Raw genomic sequence first — 13,798 nt, forward strand, 5'->3', positions numbered from 1 at the left:
ACCTGTTGGGGTTAACTCCACTGACACACGAGAGGGTCCTGGGAGGGGATAGTGTAGTCCACTGTTTTCCCTCTCCTTATCACCATGTACAACCCCATATCGCTGGTCACAGACAGTAGTCACAAGCCATCCTATCAGAGCTGCCCTGGTAGTGGCTATGACATCACGGTTCAAACAGCGGGCTCTCTCTCTCTCATGGCTCACAGACACACAGGCCGGCTGGGAGGAGATGGCTTCTGTTGTGTTCACAGACAGACAGGCAGGCTGGGAGGAGATGACTTCTGTTGTGCTCACAGACACACAGGCAGGCTGGGAGGAGATGGCTTCTGTTGTGTTCACAGACAGACAGGCCGGCTGGGAGGAGATGGCTTCTGTTGTGTTCACAGACAGACAGGCAGGCTGGGAGGAGATGGCTTCTGTTGTGTTCACAGACAGACAGGCCGGCTGGGAGGAGATGGCTTCTGTTGTGTTCACAGACAGACAGTGGTGAACTGAGCTGTGTGCTTTCTGCCCATTGATCACTGGGATACCCCCTCTCTTTTTAGTCAACGTGGATTCCATTATAAAAAGGTTATCATGTGGAATGCTTAGCCAGCTCTGGTTTGTTCTCTGCACACATAACAGACCAGCTCATTTGAATGACAATGGATAAAAAAAAACAAGGTTTAATGTTTTAATGCTTGTCTGTTTTGTCGGATCACAGACGAGGTTCCTCAAGGAAAGCAATTATTTCCCCCTATCCTCGCAATGCCCTGTAACTCGCATAATTATCTTATCGGGGCGGCATTATTAATGAAAATACCGAGAAAGGAGCATGTACTTAGCATAATACCTCTGTCTGGTCGTTAACAGTAATTATAATTATTTTGGCATGATGAGGGTAAACAGGATGACATGACAAAAACACATCATTGCAGTAGTGGGGTGTTCTGATTGACACTTCGCACGGGGTTTCGCAGTTGACAACAACACAAGTGGTGTTGAACAGTCAAGGTTACTGCAGATACTGTATGAAGTCTCTGAACTGCCTGTACCCACTAGAGAGATACGGAGAGAGACAGGCAGATAGCGAGAGAGACAGGGAGAGAGAGAGAGAGATACAGAGAACGAGAGATACAGAGAGAGAGAGAGATACACAGAGAGAGAGGTGACCAATCATTACCTCAGGACTCGGTCATTGTTGTTGGGACTTTCTTTGAGGTGCTCTCTGACTGGCTGGGAGAGATGCTGCTTGTCAAGGTTGAGGCTCTTGGACAGCTTCTCTGCGGCTGCGATGGGGCATCCTGACAAACTGGGATAACCAATAAGAGGAGAGAGTGAATGCTGGGGAGGAGTCAGGCTGCTGTCAATGTATGTCTACATCAAACTGATTTAGAGTGACACATACAGAACATGCATTCATATAGATTAACATATACTGACTGACACACACACACACACACACACACACACACACACTAGAGTACCTGCGGTGGGTGTTGCGGTTGCTGTTAACATGACCCTGTCCAGTGCAGCCTGGAGTTGGACACTTCAGCACGTTCTCATGCATGGCCAGGACTGGAGAGGACACATACATAGGAGAATATTATGATTATTACACATTTTTATTATATTATTATTATATTATTATAATATTATTAGTATATTATTAGTACTATTATTATATTATTACTATTATTATATTATTACTATTATTATTATTATATTATTATTATTATATTATTACTATTATTATTATATTATTACTATTATTATTATTATTATATTATTACTATTATTATTATTATATTATTACTATTATTATTATTATTATATTATTACTATTATTATTATTATATTATTACTATTATTACTATTATATTATTATTATATTATTACTATTATTATTATTACTATTATTATTATTATTATATTATTACTATTATTATATTATTATATTATTACTATTATTATCACTATTAATATTATTACTATTATTATTATATTATTATTATTATTGAGATTCCCAAAGATTGGAAAGCAGCTGCGGTTATCCCCCTCTTCAAAGGGGGGGACACTCTTGACCCTAACAGCTACAGACCTATATCTATCCTACCTTGCCTTTCTAAGGTCTTCGAAAGCCAAGTCAACAAACAGATTACCGACCATTTCGAATCCCACCATACCTTCTCCGCTATGCAATCTGGTTTCAGAGCTGGTCATGGGTGCACCTCAGCCACGCTCAAGGTCATAAACGATATCTTAACCGCCATCGATAGGAAACAGTACTGTGCAGCCGTATTCATTGACCTGGCCAAGGCTTTTGACTCTGTCAATCACCACATCCTCATCGGCAGACTCGACAGCCTTGGTTTCTCTAATGATTGCCTCGCCTGGTTCACCAACTACTTCTCTGATCGAGTTCAGTGTGTCAAATCGGAGGGTCTGTTGTCCGGGCCTCTGGCAGTCTCTATGGGGGTGCCACAGGGTTCAATTCTTGGACCGACTCTCTTCTCTGTATACATCAATGATGTCGCTCTTGCTGCTGGTGATTCTCTGATCCACCTCTACGCAGACGACACTATTTTGTATACTTCTGGCCCTTCTTTGGACACTGTGTTAACAACCCTCCAGGCGAGCTTCAATGCCGTACAGCTCTCCTTCCGTGGCCTCCAATTGCTCTTAAATACAAGTAAAACTAAATGCATGCTCTTCAACCGATCGCTGCCTGCACCTGCCCGCCTGTCCAACATCACTACTCTGGACGGCTCTGACTTAGAATATGTGGACAACTACAAATACCTAGGTGTCTGGTTAGACTGTAAACTATCCTTCCAGACTCACATCAAACATCTCCAATCCAAAGTTAAATCTAGAATTGGCTTCCTATTCCGCAACAAAGCATCCTTCACTCATGCTGCCAAACATACCCTTGTAAAACTGACCATCCTACCAATCCTCGACTTCGGTGATGTCATTTACAAAATAGCCTCCAAAACCCTACTCAATAAATTGGATGCAGTCTATCACAGTGCCATCCGTTTTGTCACCAAAGCCCCATATACTACCCACCACTGCGACCTGTACACTCTCGTTGGCTGGCCCTCGCTTCATACTCGTCGCCAAACCCACTGGCTCCAGGTCATCTACAAGACCCTGCTAGGTAAAGTCCCCCCTTATCTCAGCTCGCTGGTCACCATAGCAGCACCTACCTGTAGCACGCGCTCCAGCAGGTATATCTCTCTGGTCACCCCCAAAACCAATTCTTCCTTTGGCCGCCTCTCCTTCCAGTTCTCTGCTGCCAATGACTGGAACGAACTACAAAAATCTCTGAAACTGGAAACACTTGTCTCCCTCACTAGCTTTAAGCACCAGCTGTCAGAGCAGCTCATAGATTACTGCACCTGTACATAGCCCATCTATAATTTAGCCCAAACAACTACCTCTTTACCTACCTACTGTATTTATTTATTTATTTTGCTCCTTTGCACCCCATTATTTCTATCTCTACTTTACACTTTCTTCCACTGCAAACCAACCATTCCAGTGTTTTTTTTACTTACTATATTGTATTTACTTCGCCACCATGGCCTTTTTTATATTTTTATTTATATATATATTTTATATATTTTGTTTGCCTTCACCTCCCTTATCTCACCTCACTTGCTCACATTGTATATAGACTTATTTTTCACTGTATTATTGACTGTATGTTTGTTTTACTCCATGTGTAACTATGTGTTGTTGTATGTGTCGAACTGCTTTGCTTTATCTTGGCCAGGTCGCAATTGTAAATGAGAACGTGTTCTCAATTTGCCTACCTGGTTAAATAAAGGTGAAATAAAAAAATTTAAAAAAAATTACTATTATTATTATTACTACTATTATAATTACTATTGTTACTATTGTTATTACAATTATTTTCATTACTATTATCATTAGTACTATTATTATTATTATTATAATGACTATTATTATTACTGTTATTATTATTACTATTATTATAATTATTACTATTATTATTATTATTACTATTATAATTATTACTGTTTGTATTATTATTACTATTATTATTACTATTATATTACTATTATATTATTAGTATTATTACAATTATTACTATATTATTATAATAGTACTATTATATTATTATTATTACTATTAAGATTATTACTATATTATTATAATATTACTATTATATTATTATTATTACTATTAGTATTATTACTATATTATTGTAATATTACTGTTATATTATTATTATTATATTATTATTACTATTATTACTATTAGTATTATTACTATATTATTATAATATTATTATAATATTATTATTATTACTATTAAGATTATTATTATTATTATTATTATTATAATGACTATTATTATTACTGTTATTATTATTACTATTATTATAATTATTACTATTATTATTATTATTACTATTATAATTATTACTGTTTGTATTATTATTACTATTATTATTACTATTATATTACTATTATATTATTAGTATTATTACAATTATTACTATATTATTATAATAGTACTATTATATTATTATTATTACTATTAAGATTATTACTATATTATTATAATATTACTATTATATTATTATTATTACTATTAGTATTATTACTATATTATTGTAATATTACTGTTATATTATTATTATTATATTATTATTACTATTATTACTATTAGTATTATTACTATATTATTATAATATTATTATAATATTATTATTATTACTATTAAGATTATTATTATTATTATTATTATTGTTATATTATTATAATATTATTATTATTACTATTAAGATTATTATTATTATATTATTATTATTACTATTAAGATTATTACTATATTATTGTAATATTACTGTTATATTATTATTATTATATTATTATTACTATTATTACTATTAGTATTATTACTATATTATTATAATATTATTATAATATTATTATTATTACTATTAAGATTATTATTATTATTATTATTATTGCTATATTATTATAATATTATTATTATTACTATTAAGATTATTATTATTATATTATTATTACTATTAAGATTATTATTATTATATTATTATTATTACTATTAAGATTATTATTAATATTATTATTATTACTATATTATTATTTTTTATTTTTTTATTATTATTATTACTATTAAGATTATTATTATTATTAACACGTTCTCTAATCTGTCACATACAAGAATGTGTTTTTTCCTGTGTGACTTGGAGAGGGTATTGGGTATATGGTATGGTGTATAGGGTATTGGGTATATGGTATGGTGTATAGGGTATTGGGTATATGGTATGGTGTATGGGGTATTGGGTATATGGTATGGTGTATAGGGTATTGGTTTCGGGTATAGGGTATTGGGTTAAGGCATATTGGTATAGAGTATTGGGTATAGAGTATTGGGTATTGGGTTATTGGGTATTGGGTTATGGAGTATTGGGTATAGAGTATAGAGTATTGGTATAGGGTATTGAGTATTGAGTATCGGGTTATGGGGTATGGTATTGGGTATTGGGTATAGAGTATAGGGTATTGGGTATAGAGTATTGGTATAGAGTATAGAGTATAGGGTATGGAGTATTGGGTATAGGGTATAGCGTATAGGGTATTGTGTATAGAGTATTGGGTATTGGGTATAGAGTATTGGGTTTCGAGTATAGAGTACTGGATATAGAGTATAGGGTATAGAGTATAGGCTATTGGGTATATGGTATTGGGTATAGAGTATTGGGTATTGGGTATAGAGTATTGGGTATTGGGTATAGAGTATTGGGTATAGAGCATAGAGTATTGGGTATAGAGTATAGAGTACTGGATATAGAGTATAGGGTATAGAGTATATGCTATTGGGTATAGGGTATTGGGTATAGAGTATTGGGTATAGGGTATAGAGTATTGGTATAGGGTACAGAGTATTGGTACAGGGTATAGAGTATTGGGTATAGAGTATAGAGTATTTGGTATAGAGTATAGAGCACTGGATATAGAGTATTGGGTATAGAGTATAGGGTACTGGATATAGGGTATTGGGTATAGAGTATTGGGTATAGAGTATAGAGTACTGGATATAGAGTATAGGGTATAGAGTATATGCTATTGGGTATAGGGTATTGGGTATAGAGTATTGGGTATAGGGTATAGAGTATTGGTATAGGGTATAGAGTATTGGTATAGGGTATAGATTATTGGGTATATAGTATAGAGTATTTGGTATAGAGTATAGAGCACTGGATATAGAGTATTGGGTATAGAGTATAGGGTACTGGATATAGGGTATTGGGTATAGGGTATTGGGTATAGAGTATTGGGTATAGGATAAATGATATTGGGTATAGGGCTATATGGTTATAGGGTATTGGGAATAGGTTATTGGGTATTGGTATAGGGTATAGGGTATATGGTATTGGTATAGGTTATTGGTATAGGGTATTGGTATTGGTTATTGGTATAGGGTATTTGGTATTGGGTATTGGGTACTGGGTACTGGGAATAGTGTATAGGTTATATGGTATTGGGTATAGAGTATTGGGTATAGGATAAATGATATTGGGTATAGGGCTATATGGTTATAGGGTATTGGGAATAGGTTATTGGGTATTGGTATAGGGTATAGGGTATATGGTATTGGTATAGGTTATTGGTATAGGGTATTTGGTATTTGGTATTGGTTATTGGTATAGGGTATTTGGTATTGGGTATTGGGTACTGGGTACTGGGAATAGTGTATAGGTTATATGGTATTGGGTATAGCTTATTGGTATAAGTTACTGGGTATTGGGTATTGGGTATTGGGTATAGGCTATTGGTATAGGGTATTGGTATAGGGTACTGGGTATTGGGTATAGGGTACCGGGTATTGTGTACTGGGTATAGGGTATAGGTTATTGGTATAGGTTACTGGGTATTGGTTATAGGGTATAGAGTATTGGGTATAGAGTATTGGTATAGGTTATTGGTATAGGGTATTTGGTATAGGGTATTTGGTATAGGGTATTTGGTATTGGGTACAGGGAATAGTGTATAGGTTATATGGTATTGGGTATAAGTTACTGGGTATTGGGTATTGGGTATTGGTATAGGGTATTTGGTATTGGGTTTAGGGTATTGTGTACTGGGTATAGGGTATAGGTTATTGGTATAGGGTATTGGTATAGGGTATTTGGCATTGGGTACAGGGAATAGTGTATAGGTTATATGGTATTGGGTATAGCTTATTAGGGTATTGGGTATTGGGTATAGGTTATTGGTATAGGGTAGTGGGTATTGGTATAGGGTACTGGGTATTGGGTTTAGGGTATAGGGTATTGTGTACTGGGTATAGGGTATAGGTTATTGGTATAGGTTACTAGGTATTGTTATAGGGTATAGAGTATAGGGTATTGGGTATTGGGTATAGGCTATTGGTATAGGGTATTGGGTATTGTTATAGGGTATAGAGTATAGGGTATAGGGTATTGTGTACTGGGTATAGGGTATAGGTTATTGGTATAGGTTACTAGGTATTGTTATAGGGTATAGAGTATAGGGTATAGAGTATTGGGTATAGGTTACTGGGTATTGGGTATTGTGTACTGGGTATAGGGTATAGGTTATTGGTATAGGTTACTAGGTATTGTTATAGGGTATAGAGTATAGGGTATAGCGTATTGGGTATAGGTTACTGGGTATTGGGTATTGTGTACTGGGTATAGGGTATAGGTTATTGGTATAGGTTACTAGGTATTGTTATAGGGTATAGAGTATAGGGTATAGAGTATAGGGTATAGGTACTGACTCTCAGGAGGGATCCTGTCCTTGTGTGGACAACCAGACAGGCTGCGGTGGTGGGGGTAGAGTCCAGTAACATGACCAGTCCCGTCACAGCCAGGGGTGGGGCATTTGATCTCCCTCTTCTCTGGCCTGCTGCCCTCTGTAGAGACAGCTAGAAGATACACAACATACCGCTGCTTAACCATCTGCCTGAAAGCACTGTCAAACGCACGACAAGAAATACACATTGAATCAAACAAAAAAAATGCACACATTATACAATTCATTGTATATAGTCTTGTGGATGATTTGTCTGTGTGGAGCAGGGAACTCATTTGGTCAAACTGAAGAGTGAAAAGGACACTGTGTAAGTGGTAGTATTACTGTATACAGTAGAGAACTGAGGAGCCCTGTTCACTATTACTATGCTGGAGGGAGAAAGAGGGAAGAGGTGGGAAAGGGATGCTCTATTGGCCTCCAAATTGAATGTTAACGAGACATGCGCCTTCTAATTAGTGCCGGGCAGAACATGAGCGTCGCCACAGGAGGGTAGAACGGGGACAGGCTGCCCCACTAGGCACGGCCTGTTAGTGTCAGAGGCAGGACAAATGGGAACGGTGCCAGGACACAACTAGGCCCAAACAATAACACATTAATAAACACTGAACCAATCTCATTATAGAGTCTCTCTCTCTCTCCATCTCCCTCTCTCCATCTCTCTCTCTCTCTCCATCTCTCTCTCTCTCTCTCTCTCTCTCTCTCTCTCTCTCTCTCTCTCTCTCTCTCTCTCTCTCTCTCTCTCTCTCCCTCTCTCTCTCTCTCTCCCTCTCTCCATCTTAATCCCACTATTTCCCCTCTAATATGGAAACCAATTCACTTGATCCAGTTCATCTCAGTAAAGGGGTTTAAAGGCCTAAACACGACTCTGTGGTGACTCACTGATGAGTATCTGTGGTCTGTTTCTATTTGATAATGTATTGTAATATGGGAGACTGGTCCCATGGGTTTCTATTTGATAATGTATTGTAATATGGGAGACTGGTCCCATGGGTTTCTATTTGATAATGTATTGTAATATGGGAGACTGGTCCCATGGGTTTCTATTTGATAATGTATTGTAATATGGGAGACTGGTCCCATGGGTTTCTATTTGATAATGTATTGTAACATGGGAGACTGGTCCCATGGGTTTCTATTTGATAATGTATTGTAATATGGGAGACTGGTCCCATGGGTTTCTATTTGATAATGTATTGTAATATGGGAGACTGGTCCCATGGGTTTCTATTTGATAATGTATTGTAATATGGGAGACTGGTCCCATGGGTTTCTATTTGATAATGTATTGTAATATGGGAGACTGGTACCATGGGTTTCTATTTGATAATGTATTGTAATATGGGAGACTGGTCCCATGGGTTTCTATTTGATAATGTATTGTAACATGGGAGACTGGTCCCATGGGTTTCTATTTGATAATGTATTGTAATATGGGAGACTGGTCCCATGGGTTTCTATTTGATAATGTATTGTAATATGGGAGACCGGTCCCATGGGTTTCTATTTGATAATGTATTGTAATATGGGAGACTGGTCCCATGGGTTTCTATTTGATAATGTATTGTAATATGGGAGACTGGTACCATGGGTTTCTATTTGATAATGTATTGTAATATGGGAGACCGGTCCCATGGGTTTCTATTTGATAATGTATTGTAATATGGGAGACTGGTCCCATGGGTTTCTATTTGATAATGTATTGTAATATGGGAGACTGGTCCCATGGGTTTCTATTTGATAATGTATTGTAATATGGGAGACTGGTCCCATGGGTTTCTATTTGATAATGTATTGTAATATGGGAGACTGGTACCATGGGTTTCTATTTGATAATGTATTGTAATATGGGAGACCGGTCCCATGGGTTTCTATTTGATAATGTATTGTAATATGGGAGACTGGTCCCATGGGTTTCTATTTGATAATGTATTGTAATATGGGAGACTGGTACCATGGGTTTCTATTTGATAATGTATTGTAACATGGGAGACTGGTCCCGTGGGTTTCTATTTGATAATGTATTGTAATATGGGAGACTGGTCACCTGATTCTAAATAATACGTGTATGGAATCTGCCTCTGCATTGCTTGCTCTCTGGGGTTTTAGGCTGGGTATCTGTAAACCACTTTGTGACAACTGCTGGTGTAAAAAGGTGTACATTTGATTGATTGATTGGAATGCCATCCATACCTTTGCTGCTGAAGCAGCTGTTGCGCATGGCGTTCAGGTGTTTGGGCCGGTCGTCCATGCTGAAGTAGCGGTGGTGGAGCTCCGGGGTGACGACGGGGTGACGGAGGAGGAGGACGTCGCGAGGCCCCTTCACCTGTTCTGCCTTCAGGGCGATGGCCTGCTCCAGGAGCCCCAGATTCCCCCGGGTCATATCATACGTCTCTGACTCATCCGTCCACCTCTGAGACAAACTATCGTCTTCCTCCTCCTCCTCCTCATCACCATCTTCATCTTCATAGTCCTTCCCCGAATCCTCTGAGCGCACCTCGATTATGTCAGAGGCTGCTGAGGCCTTATGGGAGATGTAGTGCTGTAAGGGGCTGTCTCGGTGGGGATTGTAGTTCTCCAGAGGGCTGGTCCTGTGGGGGTTGTAGTTCTCCAGTGGGCTGGTCCTGTGGGGGTTGTAGTTCTCCAGGAGGCTAGTCCTGGGGGGGTTGTAGTTCTCCCGTGGGCTGGTCCTGTGGGAATTGTAGTTCTCCAGGAGGCTGGTCCTTTTGGGCATGTAGTGCTCTGTAGTTCTGTCCCCCTGTGTGGCTGGTCCCTGAGCTGCTGCATTGCTGCTAATGGAGGTAGAGGTGGGCAGGACGACAGGGTGCACTCTCTCATCCACCTCCTCAATGTCATCTTCCTCCTCCTCTTCATCCAGGATCTCCTGTGGCTGGTGCTCTGCTTCTCTCCTCTCCTCTTCATACTCTTCCTCCTCCTCGTCTTCCTCAGCCTTGTCCTGCTGCTGGTGAATGTCTCCAGTGAAATACGGGTGCTCAAAGGTTCTCTGTGTCACAGCCTCCCTTGTCTCCTCAATCTCCTCTTCCTCCTCCTCCTCCTCTTCCTCCTCCTCCTCTTCCTCCTCCTCCTCTTCCTCCTCCTCCTCCTCTACTGGGTGTTCCACTGCCACAGTGGCGTGCTCCACAGCTGTGATATCCTTCTCTGTCTCCATGGTAACGGGCTCCTGTGAGGTGGTCTCTGCGGTGTCGGGGACTCCTCCCAGGTATAGTAGAGAGTTGGCTAGGATTTGATGGTAGCTGGAGTAGTCCGCTCTCTTAGGCCATTCCCCCTCCTCAGCTTTACATGTTGTTTTACTGGATCCCGGCTCAATGATCATGCATTCTTCTGTGGGAGAGTCAAGGACACGTCGGTGAGTTAGAAACAGCAATGGACAGGAGAGACGGAGTGAGTTATTTAGTTACCATCATCCTCTCTGTCATCCACTCCCTCCTTGTCATGATCCGAATGATATCATCATTAATAAACAGTGCCCTTTAATATAATGAGTCACACATCATGATCACTTGGTTCATTGTGAGTCATGGTGGTGTGTGTTTACAGTACAGAGTACAGTACCTACCTTCATCTGCATCTATGCTCTCCTCTTTCTGCTCTGTCACTTTCTCCTCCTCTTCCTCCTGCTCCTCCTCTGGCTTTTCTTCCTGCTGTGCCTGTGGCTGTTCCTCTGTCTTCTCTTCCTTCTCCTTCTCCTCCTCTTCCTCCTCCCTGGCCTCCCCCTCCACCTCGTCTTCGCTGCTCCCATCACTGTCCACGCTGAAGCCCTCGTCCATGGCCAGCTTTAGAGGGTGGGACTTCCTTTTAGAAGATGGCTGCTCCTGCTCTGCCTCAGCATCCGCCAGACGTCTCTTCCTGGCTAATGGGCAGCCCAGCACACTGCACGGGAACAGGGGTAGAGGGTGAGAGATGGAGCGGTGGGTGTTGGGAAGAGAGGGAGAGGGAGAGGGGAGTGTTGGGGAGAGGGAGAGGGAGGTGTTGGGAAGAGAGGGGGAGTGGGGTGTTTGGAATAGAGGGGGAGAGGGAGGTGTTTGGAAGAGAGAGGGAGAGGGAGGTGTTTGGAAGAGAGGGGGAGAGGGAGGTGTTTGGGAAGAGAGGGGGAGAGGGAGATGTTTGGGAAGAGAGGGGGAGAGGGAGGTGTTGGGAAGAGAGGGGGGGGGAGGTGTTGGGAAGAGAGGGGGAGAGGGAGGTGTTTGGAAGAGAGGGGGAGAGGGAGGTGTTTGGGGAGAGAGGGGGAGAGGGAGGTGTTTGGGAAGAGAGGGGGAGAGGGAGGTGTTTGGGAAGAGAGGGGGAGAGGGAGGTGTTTGGAAGAGAGGGGGAGAGGGAGGTGTTTGGGAAGAGAGGGGTAGAGGGAGGTGTTTGGAAGAGAGGGGGAGAGGGAGATGTTTGGGAAGAGAGGGGGAGAGGGAGGTGTTTGGAAGAGAGGGGGAGAGGGACGTGTTTGGAAGAGAGGGGGAGAGGTAGGTGTTTGGAAGAGAGGTGGAGAGGGAGGTGTTTGGGAAGAGAGGGGGAGAGGGAGGTGTTTGGGAAGAGAGGTGGAGAGGGAGGTGTTTGGGGAGAGAGGGGGAGAGGGAGGTGTTTGGAAGAGAGGGGGAGAGGGAGGTGTTTGAGAAGAGAGGGGGAGAGGGAGGTGTTTGAGAAGAGAGGGGAAGAGGGAGGTGTTTGAGAAGAGAGGGGGAGAGGGAGGTGTTTGGGGAGAGAGGGGAAGAGGGAGGTGTTTGAGAAGAGAGGGGAAGAGGGAGGTGTTTGAGAAGAGAGGGGTAGAGGGAGGTGTTTGAGAAGAGAGGGGGAGAGGGAGGTGTTTGAGAAGAGAGGGGAAGAGGGAGGTGTTTGAGAAGAGAGGGGGAGAGGGAGGTGTTTGGGGAGAGAGGGGAAGCGGGAGGTGTTTGAGAAGAGAGGGGAAGAGGCTGAACACTACAGAGAACCCAGAGGGTGCATCTTCAGTCATGAGCATAAACATAGCTTCTGGAGAGGTAGAAACTCCAAGCAAAACAAAACAAACCAAACAATAATACAAACATGCCTATCAATGAGTTAAAATGCCATGGAGATCTGAGATGAATAATGGAGGGATGCTGAGTGTACTGCACTATGCCTGGAGGAAAGACCTGTTCTCGCTCTTACATTAGAACCAATCACAGCCAACTGACTGGAACTTTAATGAACACACAACGAGAGGCAGTGGAGGATCAAATTCAATAAAGCCCTTACCTAGAAAACTGAGGGAGTGGAGGGAATCTATAAACACGGTTCATCTGGAAATTGGTTCTTGAATGAATACACATGTAAATAAATTGAATTTGTAATATCTTTCCAATAAGCTGGAGTCACGACGCAGCGAGCGGCCCCAGGTCTACAGGGGTCCTCTTGGTAAGACAGAGGGAGCGACGTAGAACACTGTGTCAAGGAGGGGGTCGGTGGGGGTCGTTCTGAGACCCAGGAGGGCTGGGGGCTGAGGGGGTCGGTGGGGGTCGTTCTGAGACCCAGGAGGGCTGGGGGCTGAGGGGGTCGTTGGGGGTCGTTCTGAGACCCAGGAGGGCTGGGGGCTGAGGGGGTCGGTGGGGGTCGTTCTGAGACCCAGGAGGGCTGGGGGCTGAGGGGGTAGATGGGGGTCGTTCTGAGACCCAGGAGGGCTGGGGGCTGAGGGGGTCGGTGGGGGTCGTTCTGATTCCCAGGAGGGCTGGGGGCTGAGGGGGTCGGTGGGGGTTGTTCTGAGACCCAGGAGGGCTGGGGGCTGAGGGGGTCGGTGGGGGTCGTTCTGAGACCCAGGAGGGCTGGGGGCTGAGGGGGTCGGTGGGGGTCGTTCTGAGACCCAGGAGGGCCTGGGGGCTGAGGGGGTCGGTGGGGGTCATTCTGAGACCCAGGAGGGCTGGGGGCTGAGGGGGTAGGTGGGGTTCGTTCTGAGACCCAGGAGGGCTGGGGGCTGAGGGGGTAGATGGGGGTCGTTCTGAGACCCAGGAGGGCCT

General features: G+C 41.9%; 1 protein-coding gene across 8 annotated transcripts in view; it reads right to left on the bottom strand.

Annotated features, from left to right (window-relative positions):
• LOC139557831 (myelin transcription factor 1-like) overlaps positions 1-13,798 on the bottom strand; it is a 59,934-nt gene that overhangs the window by 17,517 nt on the left and 28,619 nt on the right. For all 8 annotated transcript variants that reach the window (XM_071373062.1, XM_071373063.1, XM_071373061.1 and 5 more), the window contains 5 exons: positions 11,398-11,711; positions 10,014-11,162; positions 7,789-7,935; positions 1,467-1,557; positions 1,163-1,291 (listed from right to left, as the gene is read on the bottom strand). In XM_071373062.1, the coding sequence (XP_071229163.1) occupies positions 1,163-1,291; positions 1,467-1,557; positions 7,789-7,935; positions 10,014-11,162; positions 11,398-11,711 (1,830 nt within the window). The remainder of the gene's footprint in view (positions 1-1,162; positions 1,292-1,466; positions 1,558-7,788; positions 7,936-10,013; positions 11,163-11,397; positions 11,712-13,798) is intronic.

The sequence above is a fragment of the Salvelinus alpinus genome, chromosome 28, assembly GCF_045679555.1.
Source record: "Salvelinus alpinus chromosome 28, SLU_Salpinus.1, whole genome shotgun sequence".
NCBI lineage: Eukaryota > Metazoa > Chordata > Actinopteri > Salmoniformes > Salmonidae > Salvelinus > Salvelinus alpinus.